Source organism: Balaenoptera physalus, assembly GCF_965194825.1.
Source record: "Balaenoptera physalus genome assembly, chromosome: 21".
In the NCBI taxonomy this organism is placed as follows: Eukaryota; Metazoa; Chordata; class Mammalia; order Artiodactyla; family Balaenopteridae; genus Balaenoptera; species Balaenoptera physalus.
The window spans coordinates 9822610-9847491 of NC_138902.1; the positions used below are offsets into that span (position 1 = coordinate 9822610).

The 24882-nt window shown below is 41.7% G+C and overlaps 1 protein-coding gene and 1 long non-coding RNA gene across 10 annotated transcripts in view; one reads left to right on the plus strand and one right to left on the minus strand.

Moving 5' to 3' along the window:
• LOC309651492 overlaps window positions 1–24882 on the plus strand; it is a 392390-nt gene that overhangs the window by 355706 nt on the left and 11802 nt on the right. The gene's annotated exons all lie outside the window — the stretch shown is intronic.
• The window catches only part of LOC309651480 (uncharacterized protein), a gene marked incomplete at its 5' end in the record, with an annotated part of 62440 nt that overhangs the window by 25582 nt on the left and 11976 nt on the right, over window positions 1–24882 (minus strand). For 3 of the 9 annotated variants that reach the window (XR_014258149.1, XR_014258150.1, XR_014258153.1), the window contains 2 exons: window positions 21423–21950; window positions 24380–24495. Coding sequence is in view for 1 of the 9 variants with exons in the window: in XM_082444296.1 (XP_082300422.1) it covers window positions 3737–3823; window positions 3924–4020; window positions 7306–7412 (291 nt within the window). Of the gene's footprint in view, window positions 1–3736; window positions 3892–3923; window positions 4021–7305; window positions 7413–21422; window positions 21951–24379; window positions 24496–24882 lie in introns of those variants that run through there. The other 6 variants (XR_014258147.1, XR_014258148.1, XM_082444296.1 and 3 more) reach the window with 5 other exon arrangements.

The window sequence follows — 24882 nt, forward strand, 5'->3', positions numbered from 1 at the left end:
GAGAAAGCCCGCGTGCAGCAATGAAGACCCAGCAATGAAGACCCAATGCAGCCAAAAATAAATAAATTAATTAATTTTTTAAAAAGTTAACAACAAAACTATTATTATTTTTAATAGCAGCTCTCACTTCTTGTTGCCTGTGTTCTCGGCCCTGTGCTGAGCACATTTTATATGACCTCATATTCCCTCTCTTGTGCCATTGTTTCTGAGTAAAAGTAATGTACTCAAGGAATCCCAGGGCTTGGACAGTCATCTGGTCTGACTTACATCATTTGACTTACAGCAGATTTTCCATTAATGTAATCTTCTTCACCTCATGGGACTTGGGTAATCACTTATTTGTACTTCTTTCTTTTTCTTGGGAGGACTAGTGCAATAACAAATTAACTAAGTGCTTGGATCGTAGAGATGGAAGGGGCTGTGAGAGGCCTGAGCTGGCCTCCTGCCTTCAGATGACTGCGCCTGGGGCAGGGTGGGTGGCGGGCAGGAGAGGTTAACTCACCTCCTCAAGGCCACAGTCTGGGGTTCCTTCTAAGATCCTGTCTCCTGCTCAGATCTCCTTCCCCTAAACTGAGCTTCCATGTGGCAGTGAGTGTCAATATGTGTTGAGATGTAGCACATCTGTGCCCTTGGTTCTCCTTGACAAGCTACACTTTCAGAGCATGGATTGAAGAGGTGAGGATGAAATAAAAAATGCTTCCTGCAAATGGTATATTGTGCTTTTAACTGGCCAATTTGGAAGAATTTAGGAAAGGCAGCTAAAATTAAAGCCATGGCTCAGAATAAGCATCACCCAAGGGACAGGATCACAGCCGTCTTCTTCCAGCCCCACCTGTGACAACATTCTGCCCAGATGATGAAACAAACATGCTCCCTCCGGCTTCGCTTCTACTCAAGCACATCTGCTCCATCCCTCCCATCTGCTAACACCCCAAACCGCAGGGCAGGACGGCCTGAGGACGCAGTGCAGGATTCAGGGAAGGTGTTGAGGGGACCTTTCTTCCAGTCTCAAGTGGTTTTTAAATTGCAGAAATGGTATTTAGCATAGAGAGGGCTCGCTTTATGGGGTGTGTGTGTGTGTGTGTGTGTGTGTGTGTGTGTGTGTGTAGGGAGCACTCTCTCTGATGATTGTGCCTAAAAGCTGGTCTTTCCTGACCCACTAATGAGGTTTCCTGAATGGCCGAGAAATAGCCTCTCCCGCCATGAAAAAAGCCAGTCCCAGAAAAATCTCTTGCGAGACAGAAAAATCTGAACAAACATAAACCAGACATTGATTTAATGCAGATGCTGACACCACAAGGAGCATGAGGAAAAAGGGAAAATTTGGGGAGAAGCAGCGGCATCTCCTGAAAGGAAGGAGAAAGCAAAAGAATAAACCAAAAGACCAACAATTGGTAGCACGGAACTTATCTTGTACCATTCATAACCCTGTCAACCAGAGCATGTGCAGAAGTGACTCTGGAAGGGGTAGGGGAAGCATGGGGCTTTAGTAGAGGACAAAGAACCCACCCAAAACATGAGGTCCGCTCCCCCAGGCTGTGAAGCTACCATCTCCCTGCTTAGGAGGGATGAGACTCAAACTGCACTTACGCTGGCGGATTGATTCAGATAAATTATATCCCTGTAATTAAGCACATAGACTGAACTGAAATGTGTAGTCACAATATTACCCATCCACACTTGTTGGTTTATACTTAAAAGACCACTTTGCGTTTAAAGTGACATTAGGGAGCTGGGTAGTTGGGTGGAGGGCAGGAGGTGGGGATGGAGAACCCCAAGGACAAGCTGCATTCTGCCCAGCCAAAGGCCATCCTAGGCTGCAACTCTCTTTACCAACTTGCTGGAGAGCAGGGTGGGACGGAGTTAACGCCCCACACGGACGTTCCATCAGCAGGTCTGGGAGGCGCTGGGGGGCTGAGTCAGCAGGTGAGTCACATCCCCACTCCACCCAGGATCAAACACACAGTGGAGCCTTTCAAGGCAAAGGTGTGAGTCACGCCTGCACGTCGAGCTGGCAGTGCACACCACGACCTCACCTCTGCGGTACTACTGGCCCACCCGACGGCTGCGGAAGCAGTGACTGAATCTGAATCAAGTTCAACTCTATTAAGTGAACCTCTGCAAGGTCAACATCTGCTACTTGCTTTTTTGGCCAGCCAGCAATCTCGAAATGAGTGCGGATGGCTTGGTTAATGAGGCTTTGATAATGGAAACCTGGGTCCTGATTAAATTTTGTGCAGCCTGTGTTTGTGGACACCAGTGTATCCTGCTGGGTTTCTCAGACTTGTCAATTATATGTCAAAAATTATAACGGCAAATGCCCTTTTGAAAAGTACCCTACAGATAATTAGCATGAAGCCTGTATACGAACAGCTTTGTGTATGTATACACATATATACCTATATATACATATACATACAAATACATATAGTAATATGTATACATACAAATACCTATTGTACTTAATGCTAATGTATCTGTATATATAGGTATATATATGTGTGTACATACACAAAGTTGTTCACTGTAGCATTTTTTATTGCAACAGTAAATGTCTAACCGTGAATACTCAACAGTAGGATGTTTTAAATTAGGTTATAGCCCAACTATACAGTGGGATGTTATGGAGGTATTAACGAGAAAAAAGTATACTGATATGTATTAGCTGTTTTACATGCTAGAACTTTTTAAGCATGCTTAAGATATGTTAAGTGAAAGAAAACTATGTGACAGAAAAGATAACGCAGTAGGGGCCCATTTATGTAAAAAAAAAAAAAGGGATAGACATAAATATAAATTATGAAGGCTTAGTTCTGAAAAAAAATGAGGAAAATAGCTGTTAACTGAGTGCAGAGAGGGACTGGCGAGCTGGTGAAGGTGGAGAGGTGTGGGTGAGAATTTGTTTGTTAAAATTAGTTGTTTACTTCATGTTTCTTTTAAAATATGCCAAACACTAAAGAAAGACACGATAAATGCATCCAATATTCAGAGGCCAAACTATCATAACTAACTCACTGGCTGCTGAAAAAGATACTTTAAAATGGTTCCAAGTTTCCATAAATAAGGCTTCAAGTGCCCCCAAAGCAACTTCATTGTTCATTGTTTATACTGCCATGTCTTCTCTTTAGCACCATTTTCAAGGAATTGGGGCATTCTCTTTCCAGATAGTTCCTTTCTCAAGAATTTAATCATTGATCTAATAATAAAAGGAAGCTATTAGAGACTCTGTGTGCCAGATACTACTCATGCTTGATAAATCACATTCCCAAGGGAATATGAAAAAAAGCACACCAACAAAAATAGAATTTAATTCACATCGATTAAAACAATGTGTGCCAAACAGCTCTTTTTGTGGGAGAGAAAAAAATAGCAACATATATCAAGAAATCTAACAACTGAACATAGGAGATTATGGCCCCAATAGGTCTGAGTTATTCGATAGACTTTTCTTGATTATTTTGTATCAGGCATTATGCTGAGGATGAGTAGCAGGACAGTATGATGAAAGGAAGAGAAAAGATAAAAGAATAATTACAATGCAATGCAGTAAGAGGTAAAGTGGAGGCCAAAAGGAAAGTGCATTTAAGCAAGTGCAAAACCCGCATAAACATGAAAGAATGAGGTAAGGAGGGAAAGGTGAGAACACTGCTATTCCCGGGTGTGAAGGGGGCGCATCTCAAGCTGCCTCTTCAACATGCATCTCAAACCTAATACGCCCCCAAGCTGAACTTCTTACCCTCTCCACCTCCTCCATTGGCCCCTCCCATGGTCTGCCTCTTCTTAGTCATGGCAGCCGCATCCTTTAGTTGCTCAAGCCACATGCCTAGGAGTCACGATTGAATCCTCTCTGTAATCCTCTCTCCAAAGTGTCAGCAAATCCTTTTGGCTCCACTTAAAGGATCCAGAACCCAATCACGTCTTACCAGCTCTGTTGCTTCCACCTTCATCCAAGCCACCATCATCTCTCGCAGGGCTGCCCCACTTCAATCCATTCTCAGCAGAGCGGACAGGGCGATCGATCCACGTATATGGTGAGACAGATCATGTAATTCTCCAGCTCAAAAACCCCCATGACCCCCATTTCACTGAGTAAAAGCTGAAGTCCTCACTGTGGCCGACCAAGGCCCTGAATGATCTGACCCCCCCATCCCTCCTACCTCCTTCTACTCCCCGACTGCCCACTCCCCACCACCTCCGGGAGCCTAGCACTCCCCCCAGCCTCCCCGAGCCACACTTCTCTCCCCCTCCAGTTTTTATTCAATGACCCTTCTCCATAGGCCTTCCTAATCCTCTTACAGAAAATTGCCATCCCTCCTCTTACACCCTATCCTCTTATTTTTTATTTTCTCATATCACATATAACTATCAAACACTCTATATTCTACCTATTTAGTTTATTATTTGCCACCTACAACCCATCCTCAGAATATAAGCTCCAGAAAGGTAGACATTTTTGTCTGTTTTGTTCACTGATGTGTCCTCAGAACCTAGAATAACACTCAGAATATTACAGGTGTTCAATAAAAATTTGTGAAATTCGTGAATGAATGAGTGAGGTCTGAATGGGGTTTGATATTATCAAAACTGAGGTTGAAGGGATAAACAAGGGCCCAGCTCTGGAAGGTGCCACCATAAGAGCTTTGAACCTCATCAGACAATAGAAAATCACAGGAACAAGAGAGATGGTTATACCATTTGTTTGCATGTAAATATATACACAACATAAAGAATGCAGCGGGGTGCGTGAAAGCACGTCTGGTATTTTTGCCATAAACATCTTTGCTGCAAGCAGTTTCATTGCACAACTATCTGGCTGTAGGACAGTTTTGCTCTAAAAGATAAACCAGCTGGTTGACAGTTTGGTGCCAGTGCCATTAAAGACAATATAAAAGATGCACCTAGTAATTCACAACAGTCTTCAAGAGCATTGATCCATTCTTTGGCTGATTTAGATACACCGCTTGTTCTCTCCTGCACTTTTAACAAAATTTATCAACATTAACAATATTAGAGGTTGGAGGCAAAAGAAGCATCAAGGTCCTCCTACCCACTCAAAAGAAATAGTTATGTGATTCCCGATGAGAGTAAGTTTCTTGAAAATGTGAAATTTTTTGCCATTTGATAATGGAGAACATGATGTAGATGGAAGTTTGGTATTTGGCACAGAATGTGGCTTCCTTGATTTGGTGGAATATACGGACTAGGCATGTGATGGAACATTTCAATATAGCCCAGATATGTTCCAGCGGTTACATATGTTCCATACACTGGTGAAAAATAGCAGTGTCCCTGTCTGTTTGTTTTACTTCCAGGGAAATCTGGAGAGACTTGCAGCAAATTTTTTTATATCATAAAGAATTTACGTCTGACATTAGATCCTGAATCCTTAATGATCAACACTGAGAAAGAAAGTATCATCACTTTCTCTAAGATATACCCCAATACAACTATAACCCTGAATCTACACATTTTAAACGTAGTCAAATATTTTCTTGTGTTTTCATTTTTTACAATAAGATCTTAAAAAATTTTTGTTATTAATTTTTCATGTGTCATTATGTCCTTTTAATCTTTTTTATTATGTCCTTCTTATCTTTTACAATAAAATTGTCTTATGGCCAATTAGTTGTGCAGCAAAACTCCTTGCAGCAAAGATTCGTACCACAAAAATACCTGGAACCGGGGAAAAGGCAGGGAAAAGAAAAGCTTAAAAATTATTGCAATGATATTTGACAGTGAGGATGGAAAATGTGACAGATTCCAGAGACATTTCAGAGTGGAATTCATGACATGTAGTAACTAAATTAATGTGGAAGGTGAGGCAGAAAGAGGACCCAAGGTAACTGAGTTTCTAGCCTGGGTGAAACAGGAGGGGAGGGGGCAGGGCACAACTTTTGAAAGAATGACATAGCCCGAGGACATGACATAAAAAGATTAGAACCAAATGGGTCCAAGATGGTGGACAAGACTTCCACTAGACCTTAAGCCTCAGTATATGCTCATTGTAACACATCAGCAAGCTAAATGACACACCCACAGGAACCATGACAGTTCCAAGGCCAACCATAATCAAAAAAATGGGCAGTGGCCCAATTCCTGGAAATCCCTGCCCTTCCAGAAATAGCTGGAATACTCCTCCCATTCATTAGCCTATAAAATTACCCACCACTATAAAACCTGACAACCCCATACTGAGGTGCCTTTTCTCGCCTTCTGAGATGGCCCAGGCTCTGTCTGTGGAATGTGTTTTTCTCTAAATAAATCCACTCCTTACCTATCACTTTGTCTCTCACTGAATTCTTTCTGCGATGAGACATCAAGAACCCGAGCTTCATTAAGTCCTGAAACCAGGTGTGTGATCTCAGTTGGAAGACTGTGGGTTTTGGCCGGGTTCAAGTCCTGGCCGTGTGGGTTCAAGTCCCAATCGGGGTTTTGGCTGGGTTCGAGTCCTGGCTGCGTGGGTTCAAGTTCCAATCTGGCTTTAGGCTGGGTTTGAGTCCTGGCACATGGGTTCAAGTCCCAATCTGAGGTGCACAGTTTCATGGGTGTTTGGGAATGTGTTTAAATGCCATTAAGTAAAGGTAGAACATATGACCTGCAAGCAATGTACTCAAGGCCAATCCGGAGGAAATTCAGGCTGACAGGTCTCTGGACTTTATAATCGATCTCATGCTCTGAGTCAATTTTTACATCTCGCACAAGTGACTTCCTGCGGCAGATGGTGGACAACTGTCTGTCCTTCTGGTCCTAAAATTCATATTCCCTTATATGAACTGGAATTTAAGGCTGGAAATGTGGGGAGGTTAAAAATAAGCAATTCACACTTAAACTGGAGACACTTGATACTTACTGGATAATACTACAAAAATGTTATGATAGAGGGCTTCAGGGTCGCAGAGGGATGTAATGATTGTAAAAGCAATTCCTATCCTGCTAAGTAGAGAGAGGAGGAGAAATAATAGATAAGGAGACACTGACATAATATCGCTAACACTGCCTGACATGTGGAGTCTTGTCACAGTATTCAGGCTGGGCTTGTTTCATAAAGGCATCTTAGGACGTGCTTTGAATACAGATAGATTTGTTTGCATAGTAAACACATAAACATTACTTAGCTTCTGCAAAGAAACACACTTCCTCTCATTTTTTCTGAGCCTTGCAACCCTCTCAGTCTATCATTCATTTTCTAACTTTTGATGAAGACTTGAATCTAAGAAATGCTTCACTATTTCTTCACTCCATTACAAGAAAAATTTCAGTGTAATAAAAACAAGAGGTGGCCCGATGATGAGCGGCAGCTCTCACCTGGTCTCCGTGGCAGGTGGGCTGTCCTGATGGTCCCGATCCCTGGAATGTCAGTCCAGGGCTGCCAAGTAGAGACAGAAATCCAAGTTCCATGTGAAATCTCCTTTCTAAAAAGGTTAGCAAGCAGGTAAAAAATGGTAATGCACGGTGTAGGCCAACAGGGTACACGGACACTAAACAGGCTTGAGCAGAAGTTTGAATCTGCTTTAGAGTTTACAAAACTCCTTCAGGTACGTTCTCTTGCTTGACTTCACAACGACCTGGTGAGGCAGGAACCTTATCGTTTTCCTTTTCTGATACGGTGGTAACCTGAGGGAGAACAGCTTACCCCGATTACATAAATCCACCCTTCTCACGGCTGAGCCTCCCAGCCCAAACCTCGTGCTCTTTCCTCTACTCCCTTTTGTTGTTTTAAATGTTGAAAAAGTTTGAGACAAACTTTACATACTGGTTACCTTCCTTTTCTTTTCCTAGTTCTACAAATTATTTGAGACCAAAATAAATTGTATATGGGGAATGTAAATTGATGCAGACACTATGGAAAACAATATGGAGGTTTCTCAAAAAACTGGAACCATATGACCCAGCAATCCCACTCCTGGGCATGTATCAGAAAAAAACCAACAACACTAATTTGAAAAGACACATGCACCCCAATGTTCACAGTAGCATTATTTACAGTAACCAAGATATGGAAGCAAAACCTGTGTCCATCAGCAGATGAATGAACAAAGAAGATATGCTACATATATACAATGGAATACTACTCAGCCATTAAAAAAACAGTGAAATTTTGCCATTTGCAACAACATGGATAGACTTGGAGGGCATTATGCTAAGTGAAATAAGTCAGACTGAAAAAGACAAATACTGTATGATATCACTTATATGTGGAATCTAAAAAATACAACAAACTAGTGAAATAACAAAAAAGAAATAGACTCACAGATACTATAGAGAACAAGCTAGTGGTTACCAGTGGGGAGAGGGAAGAGGGGAGGGGCAAGATAAGGGGAGGGAATTAAGAGGTACAAACTACTGTGTATAAAATGAATAAGCTACAAGGATACATTGTACAGCATAGGGAATAGAGCCAATATTGGATAACTATAAGTGGAATATAACCTTTAAAAAATAAGTTGTGTATGTGTAATTTCATTGAACTCACCTTATAGATTATGAGAAAAAAATAGATCAATCATGAAAAATGCAGCAAAGTTTACTATTCTTCAAAATCTTAGATAACTTGATTAGTTAAGCGCTTGCTACTCTTGTCACTAGCCCCAGGTAGGTAAGTTAAGTTAACCTTAGGGGAGTGATGTGTGTTTGTCTCCTCCTGTAACATGTAGACTTATGTCTCAAAAAATAAGCACAAGAAAAATAAGGTACTTAACTATCTATAGCCTGTCAAGAAGACAAATGAGAGACTTCATATTATATTGCATTAAGACTTTAGACATCCTTTCTGCATACGTGATCGTATTTAATCACATTGATCCTATCTGAGGCTATTGCTGTCCTCTGGAGGGAGATGAGGAAGGTGAGGCTCAGAGACATGTGTTTGCTGAGTTCATACTGTTTGTGAGCAGAAACCAGGAGACTAGACTCTGGGCTCAGATTTTTATACAAGCTCTGCCACTAAGTAGCTCTGTAACTGAGGCAAGACACTTTTCTCTGGGTGTTAGTCCCCTTTTAAATTAAATAACAGATTTTAACAATACAATCTCTAAGCTCCTTCGAGTGCTGACATGGCAGGGTTCAACGACCAGTCCCCAGGCCTCTGATTCCTGGTCCATCCCTCTTTCCACCACCCCATCCTGCCTTCCTCGCTCCAACCTGACAGGCTCTTACTCAGCTAGGAGAGCTGTGATGTCTCGGACCAAACTTGGACACAGAGGCACTGCCCTAAAACCTGAGGAGCCGTGGGGTCAGGACAGTCCAAGAGGGCTTCCCACTGGCCACAGCTCAGAAGAGATATAAGTAAGATCCAGAAGAACAAGGCAGCAATGAAAAACACTGGGTTAACAACAGCCAAAACAAGATAAACAATGAAAGCCAAGGATCTCAGCTAAGACTGATGGTCCTGTGCAGCTGCCTGCCATGAGCCGGCCAGAGGTCAAGAAAGAAGGGGTCATGCAAAGAGGGAGGCAACCATGCACTGGGAATCAAGTAAGAAAAGTGGCCAGATGGACACCAGGTGGGAAGCTGACCCGTGACGCCAACAGTCAGCTGGCCAGCGTGATTCAGACGCTGGATCAGGACAAGGATGCTCTCTGGTCTTTTATATTGCTTTTAATCTTTTAGAGTGTAGGGTATAAACTAAAGTGATCATGGTGACCTAGCGAGCCAGAACTTTCTGGATAAAGGAGCAGTGGAATCACAGGTGGAGAGGAGTGGGATAGCTAAATGGACGCGGTTCTTGTCGCTTCCCACACCCAGGCACACCACACCACGTGCGCTATTACAGCCTTCACGTGGACGAGACTCTGCGCTCCGCCGAGCTTGGTGAGGGTCTGGCACGCTGGTGGCCCGTGAGGTAAGCCTGCCTGCCGGCCTCTGTGACAAGGTCAGTCTTCCTTCCGCTGAAGCCTGTTGCCCCTGAAGTCAACAAGTGTGGAGAAAGGACTTGAGAAGTTGGGGTTTGTGAAGAAAGCTTCGCAGATGTGATTGTGAAATTATTTACTGAAGAAGCCTACTTCTTTGGGGGCAGGGGAGAAAATCCTACATCTCCTGGACACTGTAGGGGGCGCTGTGATGCACGACGCCGCCCGCCCGCCTGGGACGGAAGAGCTCCTCCCCGCCGCGGAAAGCCTGGGCGGCGGCAGCTCGCAGCTCGCTCCCTGCCCCGGACCGAAGGCCTCTGCAGGGGCAGCCTCGTCCGCGGTCACGCTCCCCGCGGTGCGGAGCCCACGTCCAGTGACTGGCTGCTGTGGGCGTCTAAAGGTGCAGCCCCCTCGCTCCAGCTGGGGCCACTCTAGCTCCAGAGTCCCCCTCCCCACCCCCTGGGCTGTAGAACTGGTCCTCTCGGGCCCCCTCTGTCTGGTCCTGCCGCACTGATTTCCCCACGTGATTCTGACAGTCGTTCCAGCAAACGTCCTGCAAGTGAGTCACCGCCTAAGTGCTGGCTTCCAGGGTAACCGACCTACAGCAGACCCTCCAACAGGCGAGGAACAATTACTTAAAACAAGATGACTGACTGGGGTTTATCAAGTAACAGAACAGCAGCAACAAAAAACAATAGTGGGCTTCCCTGGAGGCGCAGTGGTTGAGAATCTGCCTGCCAATGCAGGGAACACGGGTTCGAGCCCTGGTCTGGGAAGATCCCACATGTCGCGGAGCAACTGGGCCCGTGAGCCACAACTACTGAGCCTGCGCGTCTGGAGCCTGTGCTCCGCAACAAGAGAGGCCGCGATAGTGAGAGGCCCGCACACTGCGATGAAGAGTGGCCCCCGCTTGCCACAACTAGAGGAAGCCCTCGCACAGAAACGAAGACCCAACACAGTCATAAATAAATTAATTAATTAATTTAAAAAAAAACAATAGTAATAACAGCTACTTTAAATGAGCTCTTACTACATGTCAGGCATAGTCTGTTATCCCATAAAATCCTCACAGCAGTGCTACTGAATAGATATTAGTATCTCCGTTTTACAGATGAGAACACTGAAGTCTAAAGAGGTTAAAGTACTGTTCCCAAGGTCACAGAACTGATAAGATCTGTCTGGCATTTGAACTCAGGTCTGTCTGGTCACAAAGCCTGCACACCATCTCTATTCTAGTATCCACACTGGAAGCACTTTTGCCATCAGATAGAACTGTGAATCCAAACAGTTATTTTGCAGTGATCACCTCGATATTCTAAGAATCGCATTGCATTGGGAAAGCAGGAAGGGTAGGAGAGAAAGGGAGTGTGGGCAGCGTTTCCTGTGCTTTGCTCTAATTGAAATCAAAGATAAACAGATTTCATTAAATTCGATCTTATAAGGAATCTTACCTAAATCTATTCTTCGTTAGTAATTGTTGAGCTGAATTGTGTCCCCCCAGAAGCTATGTTGAAGTTCTAACCCCCAGTGTGTGACCTTACTGGAAACAGGGTCACTGCAGATGCGGTTAGTTAAGAGGAGGCCATCCTGGGGTGAAGGGGCCCTACTCCAACATGGCTGGGGCCCTCGAGACAAGACAGTGTGAAGGCCCGGTTGAGAACCCATGTGACGGCAGAGGCAGAGATGGAGAGGGGCAGCTCCAAGCCAAGGAGCACCAAGGATCACCAGCCAGGAGCTAGGACGAGGCAGCGAAGGGTTCTACCCAGAGCCTCAGAGGGGGCATGGCCCTGCTGACTCCTTGGTCTCAGACTTCTAGCCTTCAGAACTGTGAGAGAATGAAGTTCCGTTGTTTTAAGACACACTCTTTGTGGTACTTTGTTATAGCAGCCACAGGAAACTAGTACAGAATCATGTAAACGCAGAGAAAAGCGACAAGGATATAGCCCATCAAGTTTATGTCCACCAAACTTTTTAATTGGAAAAATTCACGTCTGATAAAACCACCACAAGCAGTAGTGTATCAGTAGATGTTTAACAACCAGCTCTAAAAAAAAGGTATTTGTAGGTACGTGTGTGTCAATATACGTCTATAACTGATATAAAGGATATGTAGCACAATTTAGAAATAATAAAATATACAGTGCTCTTTATTATCAATTCCATATAGCCAACTGATTCTCACAGAAAGTTTTCTGTTGATTTTTGCTAAATTCCGAATCCGTAGCCAGCCCGGAGTTATAACTGATGAATGCGTCATGACATGAATGTCACTGGTAAGATTATATTTAATTCAAATTCTAGTTAATAGACATCTTTCACTGAAGCGAAATGGGTTTTAATAAATGATTATTGTCACTACTCTAAAATAATAATGGATAACACTTACTGAATATTTACTCTGTGTCAGTCTCCACGCCAGGCACAGAGGACACAGCAGCCCCCAGACACAGTTCCTCCTTTGTGGAGCTTAGTCTAAGAGAAGACAGACACTAAAAGAAAATTTAGTGTGCAGGAGATGCATGGCACCATTCAATTTAGGGTGCTAAGATCCTGAGAGTTTCCTCCCCAGCTGAGGACTGAGTCAGAGGACTGACACTGCAGTCCTAAGGAGAAAGGATGGGTTGGAGATACCTTTGCTGGGATTTTTGGACATGATTTGGTGATTGGATATAAACACAAAGGAAAAAGAGGAAGGATTAAATACTCAGCTTTGTGGCGTAAAGTACTTTCACTCAATTATCAATTTAACGAATATTTATTGAGCACCTACGAGTGACCGGCAGCATTCTAGGTATTGAGGGTGCAGTGCTGAGCAAGAAAAGGCACCTTAGTGAGACGTGGGGAGGAGACAGACAATCAATGGGTCAATTAGTCAATAAATCGTTAAGTGATGGCTGCTAAGCAAAGCATTAAAATAGGCTGATGTGATAGAGGAGGAGACTTTGGATTGGACTGGGCGGCGGCGGGGACCTGTCTGAGGAGATGACATTTAAACTAAGGTCTGAAGAACAAGAACAAGACAACCGTGCAAAGTAGGAGACACAGCATCACAGGAAGAGGGACTATTTGCTGAAATTCTCCAAGGCAAAAATGAGCTTAGTGAAATGAGAAATGGGTAGCGTTGCCAGATATAGAAATAAAAATACAAGATATCCAGTTAAATTTGAATTTTAGGTAACCAGCTATTTTTATTTTAGTATTAATATGTCCCATACAATATTTGGAACATACTTATACCAAGAAAAAAAAAAAAACTTTGTTGTTTATCTGAAATTCAAATTTAACTGGGTGCATGTAGAAAACTCCTAAAGAATCAACCACAAATTCTTAGAACTAATAGCAATTACATGAAGATTTGTGGACACAAGTTTAATATACAAAAGTCAACTGCTTTCCTATATATCAGCAATGAAAAATTGGAATTTTATTTTATTTTATTCTATTTATTATTTATTTTTTAATTTTTTATTTTTTGGCTACACCACACGGCTTGTGGAATCTTAGTTCCCCAATCAGGGATCGAACCCCAGGTCCACATTAACCACTGGACCACCAGGGAATTCCCAGCAATTGGAATTTTAAATTAAAAACACAATACCATTTGCATTACCACCAAAAAAAAAAAAAGAAAAAGAAAAAGAATAAGAATAAAGAAAGAAACACTTAGACTTAGGAATATATAAACCTAACAAAATATGTACAAGATCTATATGAAGAAAACTAAAAAAAGCTTTGATAAAAGAAATCAAAGAAGATCTAAATAAGTTCAAGGATAGGCAGAGACAATATTGTCAAGATGTCAGTGCTTCTCATCCTGACCTATAGAGTCAGTGCAGTACCAATGAAAATACCAGGAAGTTATTTTGTGGTTATCAAGAAACTGATTCTAAAGTTTGTATGGATAGGCAAAATACCCACAATATCCAACATAATATTGAAGAAGAACAAAGTTGGAGTACTGACATTACTCAACATCAAGACTGTAAACCTACAGTAATCAAGACAGTGTAGTACTGGTGAAAGAACAGACAAATGGCCAGTAGAACAGAATAGAGAGTTCAGGAATAGACCTGCATAAGTATAGTCAACGGCTCTTTGACAGAGATGCAAAGGCAATTCAACAGAGAAAAGATAGTCTTTCCAACAAATGGTGCTGGAACAACTGGACATCCACATGCAAAAAATTAATCTAGACATAGACCTTACACCCTTCCCCAAAATTAGCTCAAAATGGAACATAAACCTAAATATAAAATTTTAAACTATAAAACTTCTGGAAGATAAGATATGAGAACGTCTAAGTGGTGCATTTGATGACGACTTTTTAGATACAACACCTAACAGCACAAACCATGAAAGAAAAATTCGTTAAGTAGAATTTCATTAAAATTAAAAACTTCTGTTGAAAGGTATTGTTAAGAGAATGAAAGAACAAGCCAAAAACTGAGAGAAAATATTTGCAAAACATACAAGTAAAGAACTTGTATTCAAAATAGCACAAAGAACTCTTAAAACTCAACAATAAGAAGACAAATGATCCAATTATAAAGAAGGTAAAAGATCTGAATAGACAGTCATCAAAGAAGATACACAGGTGGCAAATAAGCCTCTGAAAAAAATGCTCAACATCTTATGTCATCAGGAAATTGCAAATTTCCTAACAAACTATACAGCTATTAGAATGATTAGAATCTAAAACACTGACACCACCAAATGCTGGTGAGATTGTGGAGCAATGGGAACTCTCATTCATTACTGATGGGAATGCAAAAGGGTGCAGCCATTTCAGAAGACCGTTTGTCAGTTTCTTACAATGCTAAACATCCTCTAACCATACAATCCAGCAATCATGCTCCTTGATATTTACTCAAATGAGCTGAAAACTTCTATCTACAAAAAACCTGCACGTGAGTGTTTATAGGCAGCTTTATTCATAATTGCCAAACCTTGGAAGCAATAAAGATATTCTTCAATAGGCGAATAGAAACGAAGTTTGATATATCCATACAGTGGAATATTTCTCAGCAACAAGAGGAAATGAACCATCAAGCCACAAAAACATGGAAGAACCTTAAATGTATTCTGCTAAGTGAAAGAAGCCAGTCTGGAAAGGGTGCATACTGTATAATTCCAACAATATGACTTTCTGGAAGAGGCAAAACTATAGAGAATAAAATGGTCAACAATTACCAGGGGTTGGAGGGGAATCAGAGGGGAGTTGAGTAGCTGGGGCACCCGGGATCATTAGGTCAGTGAAACTATTCTGTGTGATAATGTAACTCCAAAAAAGATAAACATGTGCCATTAAGCACATGTCATTCTACATTTGCCAAAACCTATAGAAGTGTACAATATAAAGAGTGAACTATGGACTTTATTTAATAATAATGTGTTAATAATGATTCACCAGTTGTAACATGTATCACAAGATATCAATAGGGAAAATTGTGTGGGAGGGTGGAGAGGGTATAGGGAAACTCTACTTTCTGCTCAATTGCTCTAAAAATCAAAGTGTATTAATTTAAAAAAGAATTTAATTGGGCATCCTGTATGTTACCTGGCAACCCTAGGAACACAGAGAAACCCCTGTGGTTGGACTTAGTGGGTGAATGGAGAGTGGAATGGGATAAACTTAAAGAAGTAGAGAAGGGCCAGAGTACAGAGAGCTTTGTAAACCAGAAGGAGTTGTGATTTCATTCTAAGTGTAATGCGATGCCCCTGGAAAGATCAGTATTTAAAAAATTCTCTCTGGCTGCCGTGTGGAGAATGAATGATTCCTGCCATGGAAGCGGGAGGCCTTTCCAAGGGGCTTGCATTTGCCCAGATGGGAAGTGAGGGCGCCTTGGCTGGTGGCAGAGGAGATGGAGAACAGTGGTCAGATCTCTAAAGTGGGGACAGAAACAACAGTTTTGTGCTGGGATTGGGGACGGAGAATGAGTGGAAGAGAGGAGACAGACCTTTTTACGGAGATGGTAAAGACTAGATGTAAAAAGTCAAAAGAGTTTTTTGTCCTTTGATATGTCTATTAAATATCCAAGTGGAGGTGTCAATTTTACTGAGCTAGGGAATGATGTCATGAACTTATACTGGAAACAATGGCAAAGGAGCAGTTTGCATGGGAAAGGTCATAAACTGGATTTTTGACATGTTAAATTTGTGACACTGTGAGAGATCTGAATGCATGTGCTGAGTAGGTAGCCCCATTTCTTGGTCTGAAGTTGAGAAGAGAAAGTTTGGCCTGGAGATACCACTTGGAAACTGCTGGTACGTAAGATACAACTGGAGTCATGGTGTTGAATGAGGTTGCTTGTTGAGGCTCACATGTCCTAATCTTTGCTTTATAACCCAGGATGGCACAGAGTAGGGTAAGCAGTCTCTCCAAGGCTGGCTACTGCTCCCCATAGGCTACAACCCAGGTCTTTTCTCCTTTGGACCCCCAAACTAGTTTCCACTGGGTCCCCACCAACTTGTTCTGGGGGATGGAGATGGGGACACAGAGCTTGGCCTTTACACTATTTCTCATTGTATTCTTCCTCTCATCCCATCTCTCTCTCTCTCTCTCCCTCTCCCTGAATCTGAGCTCTTTAATGAGTCGAGGGGATGAAAAGGGACCTGTTTCACAGAGTCACCATCGCCTCACCCCCAGGTTATTAGTGCTTCCACTTAAAATTTGCTTCATTTCTGACAAGACTCTTCCCAAGGCAAGTGTTGGTCTGCATCACATAGTCCGAGTAGGGCTGGGGTAGAAGAACGCAACAAGCTGGTTAAATCCCAAGTACAATTTCACTAGCTATCTGTTCCTTATCGTGGGTCCCTTCTCCAGTCTGCACATGTGTCTCCTTCCACCTTCTTAAACAGCCAACTGTTTTGTTTATCAGTGCACTGACAGAGCTTCATTTTTGAGAACCCTCCCATCATTCTTGAGATATTTTCTCCTTTACTTCCTTTAGAGTGAGACTCTAAGGTGAGGGTTCTCTAGGAATGAGATAATAGTTAGTAGGGAGGTAAAATCTGCTTTTGTCAAATCACTCATGCTTTTATTGACCTGGACAATTACCTGGGATTTGTGCAGCTACTTATTTTCTAATTCTTCTCTCTACCAGAACTCTTTTTTATGTCCAAATTTTAAAATTACTTTTCAGTTGAGGCATAACATGAATATAGTAAAGTGTTTAAATTGCCCAGTTCTTATATGTACAATGAATGATTTTTAAGCTTGTATACAACTATGTAGTCCATACTGTTTTTAACCTTTTGTTTTCTTTCCAGAATAGTGAAAAGAAAACATGTCACAGAAAATATAGTTAGTTATGTTATTTAATCTCTTTAGACCAACATTCACAAACTTTTGGATCTCTGGACCACTTTACACTGCTAAAAATTATTGAGACCCTTAAGAGCTCTTTGCTTGTGTTACTTGAGAGATAGATAGGTAGGTAAGTAGGTAGATAGATGATAGAAAGATAGATGTATATTGATATATATTATAAATTAAATCTGAAAAAGTTACAAAACACAAGAGTACAAAAGCACATATTCCATTAGATTTTGGAATAATGACACCATGGGAAACTTTTCTGTATACTTGTGAGAGGATGAGGGTGAAAAGGGCAAATAATGTCTTAGAATTATTATGAAAAGTTATTATTATTACGGAAATAGCTTTCACCTCACACACTCCATGAAAGAGCCTTTAAGCTCTCCAGCAATGATCAAGAGACAGCACTTTGAAAATGACTCTTCAAGACCTCAGTTTTTATTTCTACATAATATGATATTAGACTAGATAATCTTTAATAGTCTTTTTACTCTGATTTCTATGATCTCTGACTTCCATTTTTTGCTGCCCCTTTAAGTTCACAAAACACTTTCCCACATTCACTTATTTTCTTTCTCACTGCTGTGAGACAGTAGAACAGCCCATGTGTTATGTAGAGCACCGGGAAAGGTCAGGAGTGAAAAGCTGATATTCAGAGATCAGCCCTAAAAGCTTCCAGGACCTCATCAGATGCCATAGAGCCTGATGTGCTGGAAGGCTTCCTGTGTGATCAGATATGAGATCCCCATTTCTGCTTCACCAGAGCGCTTTTTATATAGTGGTGTTCCACACTGATTTAATTTTTTAAAAAGAGGGTATTCCAAGCAAACAAACAAGATAAACTGAACCTCCTCAAAATTAAAACCTTTTGTGGATCAAAAGACACAATCAGGGACTTCCCTGGTGGCGCAGTGGTTAAGAATCCGCCTGTCAATACAGGGGACATGGGTTCGATCCCTGGTCTGGGAAGATCCCATATGCCATGGAGCAACTAAACCCGTGAGCCACAACTACTGAGTCCGTGAGCCACAACTACTGAGCCCGTGTGCCACAACTGCTGAAGCCCACGTGCCTAGAGCCCGTGCTCCGCAACAAGGGAAGCCACCACAATGAGAAGCCTGTGCACCACAGCGAAGAGTAGCCCTGCTTACTGCAACTAGAGAAAGCCCGTGCACAGGAATGAAGACCCAATGCAGCCAAAAAAAAAAAAAAAGTCACAATCAAGAAGTGGACAGGAGAAAATATTTGCAAGTCATATATATGACAAGAGTCTAGTGTCCAGAATATGTAAGGAAGTTGTCAACTCAATAATAAAAAGACAAATAATCCAATTTTTTAAATGGGCAAAAGATTTGAATAGACATTTCTTCTAAAATTTATATACAAATGGCCAAGAAGCACATAAAAAGATGCTCAACATCATTAGTGACTAGGGAAATGCAAATCAAACCCACAGTGAGATACCACTTCACACCTACTAGGATGCCTATAATCAAAACGAGAGGCAATGATAAGCGTTGATGAGGCTGTGGAGAAACTGGAACGCTCACACATTCTTGCTGGGATTGTGCAATGGTGCAGCTGCTGTGGAAAACAGCTTTGCATTTGTTCAAAAAGTTGAACATAGAGTTACCATATGACCCAGAAATTCCACTCCTAGGTATATATCCAAGAGAATATAAAATATATGTTCAACTCTATGACATAAATCACAGCAAGATCCTTTTTGACCCAGCTCCTAGAGAAATGGAAATAAAAACAAAAATAAACAAATGGGACCCAATGAAACTTAAAAGCTTTTGCACAGCAAAGGAAACCATAAACAAGACCAAAAGACAACCCTCAGAATGGGAGAAAATATTTGCAAATGAAGCAACTGACAAAGGATTAATCTCCAAAATTTACAAGCAGCTCATGCAGCTCAACATCAAAAAAACAAACAACCCAATCCAAAAATGGGCAGAAGGCCTAAATAGACATTTCTCCAAAGAAGATATACACATTGCCAACAAACACATGAAAGAATGCTCAACATCATTAATCATTAGAGAAATGCAAGTCAAAACTACAATGAGATATCACCTCACACTGGTCAGAATGGCCACCATCAAAAAATCTACAAACAATAAATGCTGGAGAGGGTGTGGAGAAAAAGGAACCCTCTTGCACTGTTGGTGGGAATGTAAACTGATACAGCCATTATGGAAAACAGTATGAAGGTTCCTTAAGAAACTAAAAATAGAACTACCATACAACCCAGCAATCCCACTACTGGGCATATACCCTGAGAAAACCATAATTCAAAAAGAGTCATGTACCAAAATGTTCATTGCAGCACTATTTACAATAGCCCAGACATGGAAGCAACCTAAGTGTCCATCAACAGATGAATGGATAAAGAAGATGTGGCACATATATACAATGGAATATTACTCAGCCATAAAAAGAAACGAAATTGAGTTATTTGTAGTGAGGTGGATGGAGTTAGAGTCTGTCATACAGAGTGAAGTAAGTCAGAAAGAGAAAAACAAATACCGATGCTAAGACATATATATGGAATCTAAGAAGAAGAAAAAAAGGCCATGAAGAACCTAGTGGCAAGACGGGAATAAAGACACAGACCTACTAGAGAATGGACTTGAGGATATGGGGAGGGGGAGAGGGGAGATGTGACAGGGTGAGAGAGTGGCATGGACATATATACACTACCAAATGTAAAATAGATAGCTAGTGGGAAGCAGCCACATAGCACAGGGAGATCAGCTCGGTGGTTTGTGACCACATAGAGGGGTGGAATAGGGAGGGTGGGAGGGAGGGAGACGCAAGAGGGAAGAGATTTGGGAACATATGTATATGTATAACTGATCCACTTTGTTATAAAGCAGAAACTAACACACCATTGTAAAGCAATTATACTCCAATGAAGACGTTAAAAAATCAAAAAAATAAAATAAAATAAAATACATGTTCACACAAAAACTTGTACACAAATGTTCATAGCAGCAATATTTCAAAATAGCCCAAAGTGGAAACAACTCAAATATCCATCAACTGATAAATGATTAAATAAATTTGGTATATCCACACAATGGAATATAATTCAGCCATGAATAAAGTCCTGATTCATGCTACAACATGGATGAACCTTAAAAACATTATGCTAAGTGAAAAAGCCAGACACAAAAGGCCACATATTGTACAATGACATTTATGAAATGTCCAGAATAGACAAATCCCTACAGAGAGAAAGTAGATTAGTGATTGCTAGGAGATGGGGAGAGGAGGGAATGGTGCATGACTGGTAACAGGTATGGAGGGTTTTTCTGAAATAATAAAAATGTTCTGGTATTATACAGTGGTGATAGTTGCATAACATTGTGGATAAACTGAAAACCACTTTATTAGTATCTACTTTATTATATGAAAACTACTTTATCCGTATATACTTTAGTATATACTAAAAACCACTTTAAAATGATGAGTTTTGTGTTCTATGAATTATATCCCAAACAAATACTGTGGAATAAAATGTTGTCCTCCAGAAATTATTATTTGGAGCTTTAGAGACAACTTGAAACAAACTTTGTGATCCAGAAAATAAACAAATGGGTGGAGGAGACTGTAGTGTAGATTTCTGCTGAGGAGGAGTTTGTGGAGAATCCTTGTTGCCAGATTGAGTGCAGCGTTGGGCTTAGTTCCTGGGTCACTTCGCTCCCAGGGCAACTGCTGTCGAGCTCAGAGTTTGAAAATGCAGTTGTCTGGGACTTCCCTGGTGGTCCAGTGGTTAAGATTCCAGGTAGGCTTCCACCGCAAGGTGCGTGGGTTCAATCCCTGGCTGTGCCGCATGCTGCACGGCACAGCCAAAACATAAATAAATAAAATATTTTTTTTAAATGCAGTTGTTTAAGCTGAGTGAATACAGTGCTGGCGGGGCAGATGCAAACCCACAAGAAAGTATAGACAAGCCAGTTTAAGGGCTGCCTACCACGCCCTAAGCCTGGGTTAGGGCAGAATTTACATGTGTTCTTGTGAAACTCAGGCAGAGATGAAACTTTAGAAACTACTAGAAAGAAGGAAACAAGAACAAAACCCAAAACACCAGCGTACCCATGACAGCACATGGGTCCCATACATCGTGGAAAAATCATCTGCTTCCGCATGGAGTGCCTTTTCTCTGGTCACCTGTGGAGTTTGGGAAGGGTGATCCAATCAAAGCAGCCCTCATTTGAATTCATTCCCCAAAGAAGAACACAAAGGCAGGAGAATGGAGTTTAATGGCAAAAGACAAATTTTTAAATATGACAGAAACACATTTGATGGTGTGAGATGGGGTAAGTCCAGGAGCGAATGGACAGATGAACTTTCTCCTGAAGCCATGCCTGGATCTACCGCTGGAGTAAGAACTGGGAGACGGGAGAAGCAGAGTGAGACTCAGGCTCCAGGTGGTAGCTCCATGGGGAAAAGGAGACCAACTGGTCCTAAGGTAGAGGGACTTCCAGAAAAGGAGCACAAGGGCGGGTCTCGACATCCCAGGTAAGGGACCGGCCTGGTGTCAGTGGGGCTGCGTTCAGGTGTCGACTTCCTGGGGTTGCAGAGGTGCCACATCAGTAGGTACCCTGGTCTGAATTTTCAAGGCACGACTAAGATGACCCCACGCAGGTGGGAGGGAGGAGGAGGCCCCAATAGGCTGGCGTGCAGGACTTCTGCAAGAGGCACAGGGTTTGAAAGGTATGTCATGTCTTGTGTGTTACCTAGGCTGATGATCCCAGAGTTCTGAGTTTACACTGAAGCAATGATATTCAAATGCAAACAAATAGTAACTGGACAGATATACGACAGCAACCACTGCATAGCGTAAGCTATATATAGATTTACGTATTTACACTCCCAGGGAGAGAGAAGTGGAAAGATTTCTTTAAAAAAAAAAAGAAAGAAAGAAAAGTATACAGCCTTTTGATTAGTTTTCTCATGTTCTGTCTTCATGTAAAATGAAATTTAGGGCCAAAGGCTGTAAACAGTAACAAATATGCAACATCCATCTGGAGTGGTATATGAATAGTCACTAAGGAAACGTTTCCAAGAAAGAAACCATAAATGCTTTCACCAAAGCCAGATAATTAGAAGTGTTGTTAAAGAAACAGTGTAGGATTTAAAAAAAAAAAAAAAAAATCCCTGGTTAAGATAAAACAGATTTGATTACATTTTAGTTGCCAGTTCTCCCCCAAATCCTTAAAATCTTTCATGAAAATGAATTAAAATCGTAATTCTTAATAGGAAATTTGAGAACAATCAAGCTCTCTCAATAGATTAGAATGTTGCAAATTTCTGAAAATAATGTATAATCTTCAGAGTACAATACGTCACACATTATTTTCTTCTCCTAACTCATGGGATGCTTTTTCCCTTTGAAAAAGATCCTCTATATCCTTTTTCTGTTTTAGTAAGTTTAGAGAATGTAAATTTCATTACTATAATTTCATGTAGGCTTGCAAACAAAGACTGGCCCACATCATAAAGAGAACCACGGGGTGTCTGAAACATATCTGGCAACTGTGGTTATCCACGAAGTGCCCTTTGAGTTGGGGCAGGATTGTGTGAACGAGGAACTAAAGCACAGAAGGGAAAAGTAACCCTGGGATAAGAGCCTGAGTCAGGAGAAAACCCTGGTAGGTGGAGAGCTCTGGTACTCCCTGCCTTCTGGGCTGTGGTACCCGCAGGCAGGTTCACAGTCCCTTCTCTGAGATTCGTGGGGTCAGATGTGTTTCCAAGTTCCGAATGTTTTGGGTTTCATGAAGGTAATCTATTTCGGACATACTGTGACAGATGGTGTGACACCCCAGGGAGGCTGGGGCAGCCGCGCACAACCCAACACAGCAGCACGTCTGCAGTTTCTGTAGGAACATCACACTAGCTGGGATAAAGGGAGACTAAGAATAGCCTCCAGTCAGTTCAGACCAGGTTTCGCCTTCAAATGAATTCTGAAAATCTTATGGTTTTCAGGAATTTCTTTGGAATCGTGGGCAAAAGATGGTGAACTGTAATTAAATGTAAGAGTCTGTGCCCTCTTCCTCTGCACGGAGGGAAATCCTCACTGGGCTCTGGGTGAAAAGTCCTCTCCAGTGGCTCCTTCACTCTGTCCCCCTTGAGCTCCACAGCAGAGCTTGAACAAGAGACAGCAGTGCCCCGACCCCTGTGCGACCCTGGCTGGACCATCAATGAGTCTTGAAAGAGGTGCATTTGACCTTTAGTCAAATGTGGAGATCCTCATTAGCTACACCCCAAGAGAAGGATTTTGTATTTGCTGGATCTGGTGCAGCATGGTGAGTATGTGAGTATCCAAATCCTGGGGAATCTTTCACTCTATTGCTCACTTTTACCTAAATTAAGTGTATCGTTTGTCTCAACAGTGCAAGATAATCGATGATTAAAAAACATCTTAGTTTCCTAATGAACTTAGATGGATAAGGAACCCTGTCTGTTCTCTATCTGCTCCCTTTCTCTCCCCACTGAGCCCTCTGCCCCCAATCCAAGTTACATGGAATTAAAAGTATGAGCAAATTTTGAAAAACCTTATTTGGGGTATTGAGATAACTAGCACTTGTTTTCAAGCATAACAGATGTAGCCAGTGTGAAGTAAAGTCATCTTTTTGGCTGTGAACCAATTTTAAGTTTGAAATGGCCAAGTGGTCAGTTTAAGAACTGAAAATGCCATTTTCCTGGTCTTCAGACCTACTCAATGGAGGAAACTAATGAAGGAAAGAAATATAATGTGAGCTACACTTGCCACTTAAAATGTTCTAGTAGCTGCATTTAAAAATGTTAAAGGAAGGAAGTGAAATTAATTTTAATATGTTTTATTTAAGCTCATATATCAGGAACATTAACTTAATATAAAAAATAATGAGGGGCTTCCCTGGTGGCGCAGTGGTTGAGAATCTGCCTGCCAATGCAGGGGACACGGGTTCGAGCCCTGGTCTGGGAAGATCCCACATGCCGCGGAGCGACTAGGCCCGTGAGCCACAATTGCTGAGCCTGCGCGTCTGGAGCCTGTGCTCCGCAACAAGAGAGGCCGCAATAGTGAGAGGCCCGTGCACCACGATGAAGAGTGGCCCCCGCTCACCACAACTAGAGAAAGCCCTCGCACAGAAACGAAGACCCAACATAGCCATAAATAAATAAATAAAATTTAAAAAAAATTAATGAAATAACTTACATTCTTTTTTTCACACCAAGTCTTCAAAGTCTTGTGTGTATTTTTTACTTAAAGACCATCTCGAATTGTACCAACCACATTTCAAGTGTTCAGTCGCCACATATGACCATCAGCTACTGTGCGGGGAACGTGAAAGTTTAGAAAATAGAGCCAGCACCCAAATCCTCAGCAATCTGTGATTCTTCTGGGGAAAGAATGGCTCCTACTTAAACTAATGAAGCGCACAGGATTCAGGAGGAGAATCGCATGTCATTCCTTGGCTAAGCAGAAGTCACAATTTGAATCCAAACTTGGAGGAAACAGTGCAATGGAAAAGTTTTGCCCATCAATTTTTTTGCAAACCCAGGTATCTCTGTTGACTTTAACCCTGGTAGCAATGTAAACCGCTCTGAGGAAAGCAAACGTTAACATGGCAAATAAGTGTTGCAATGGTTCAAAAGTAAAATTCAAGCGTGTTTAGGCAGTTAGGCTTCCTGCCCTCTGGAGCCAGGGAATTTAGATTT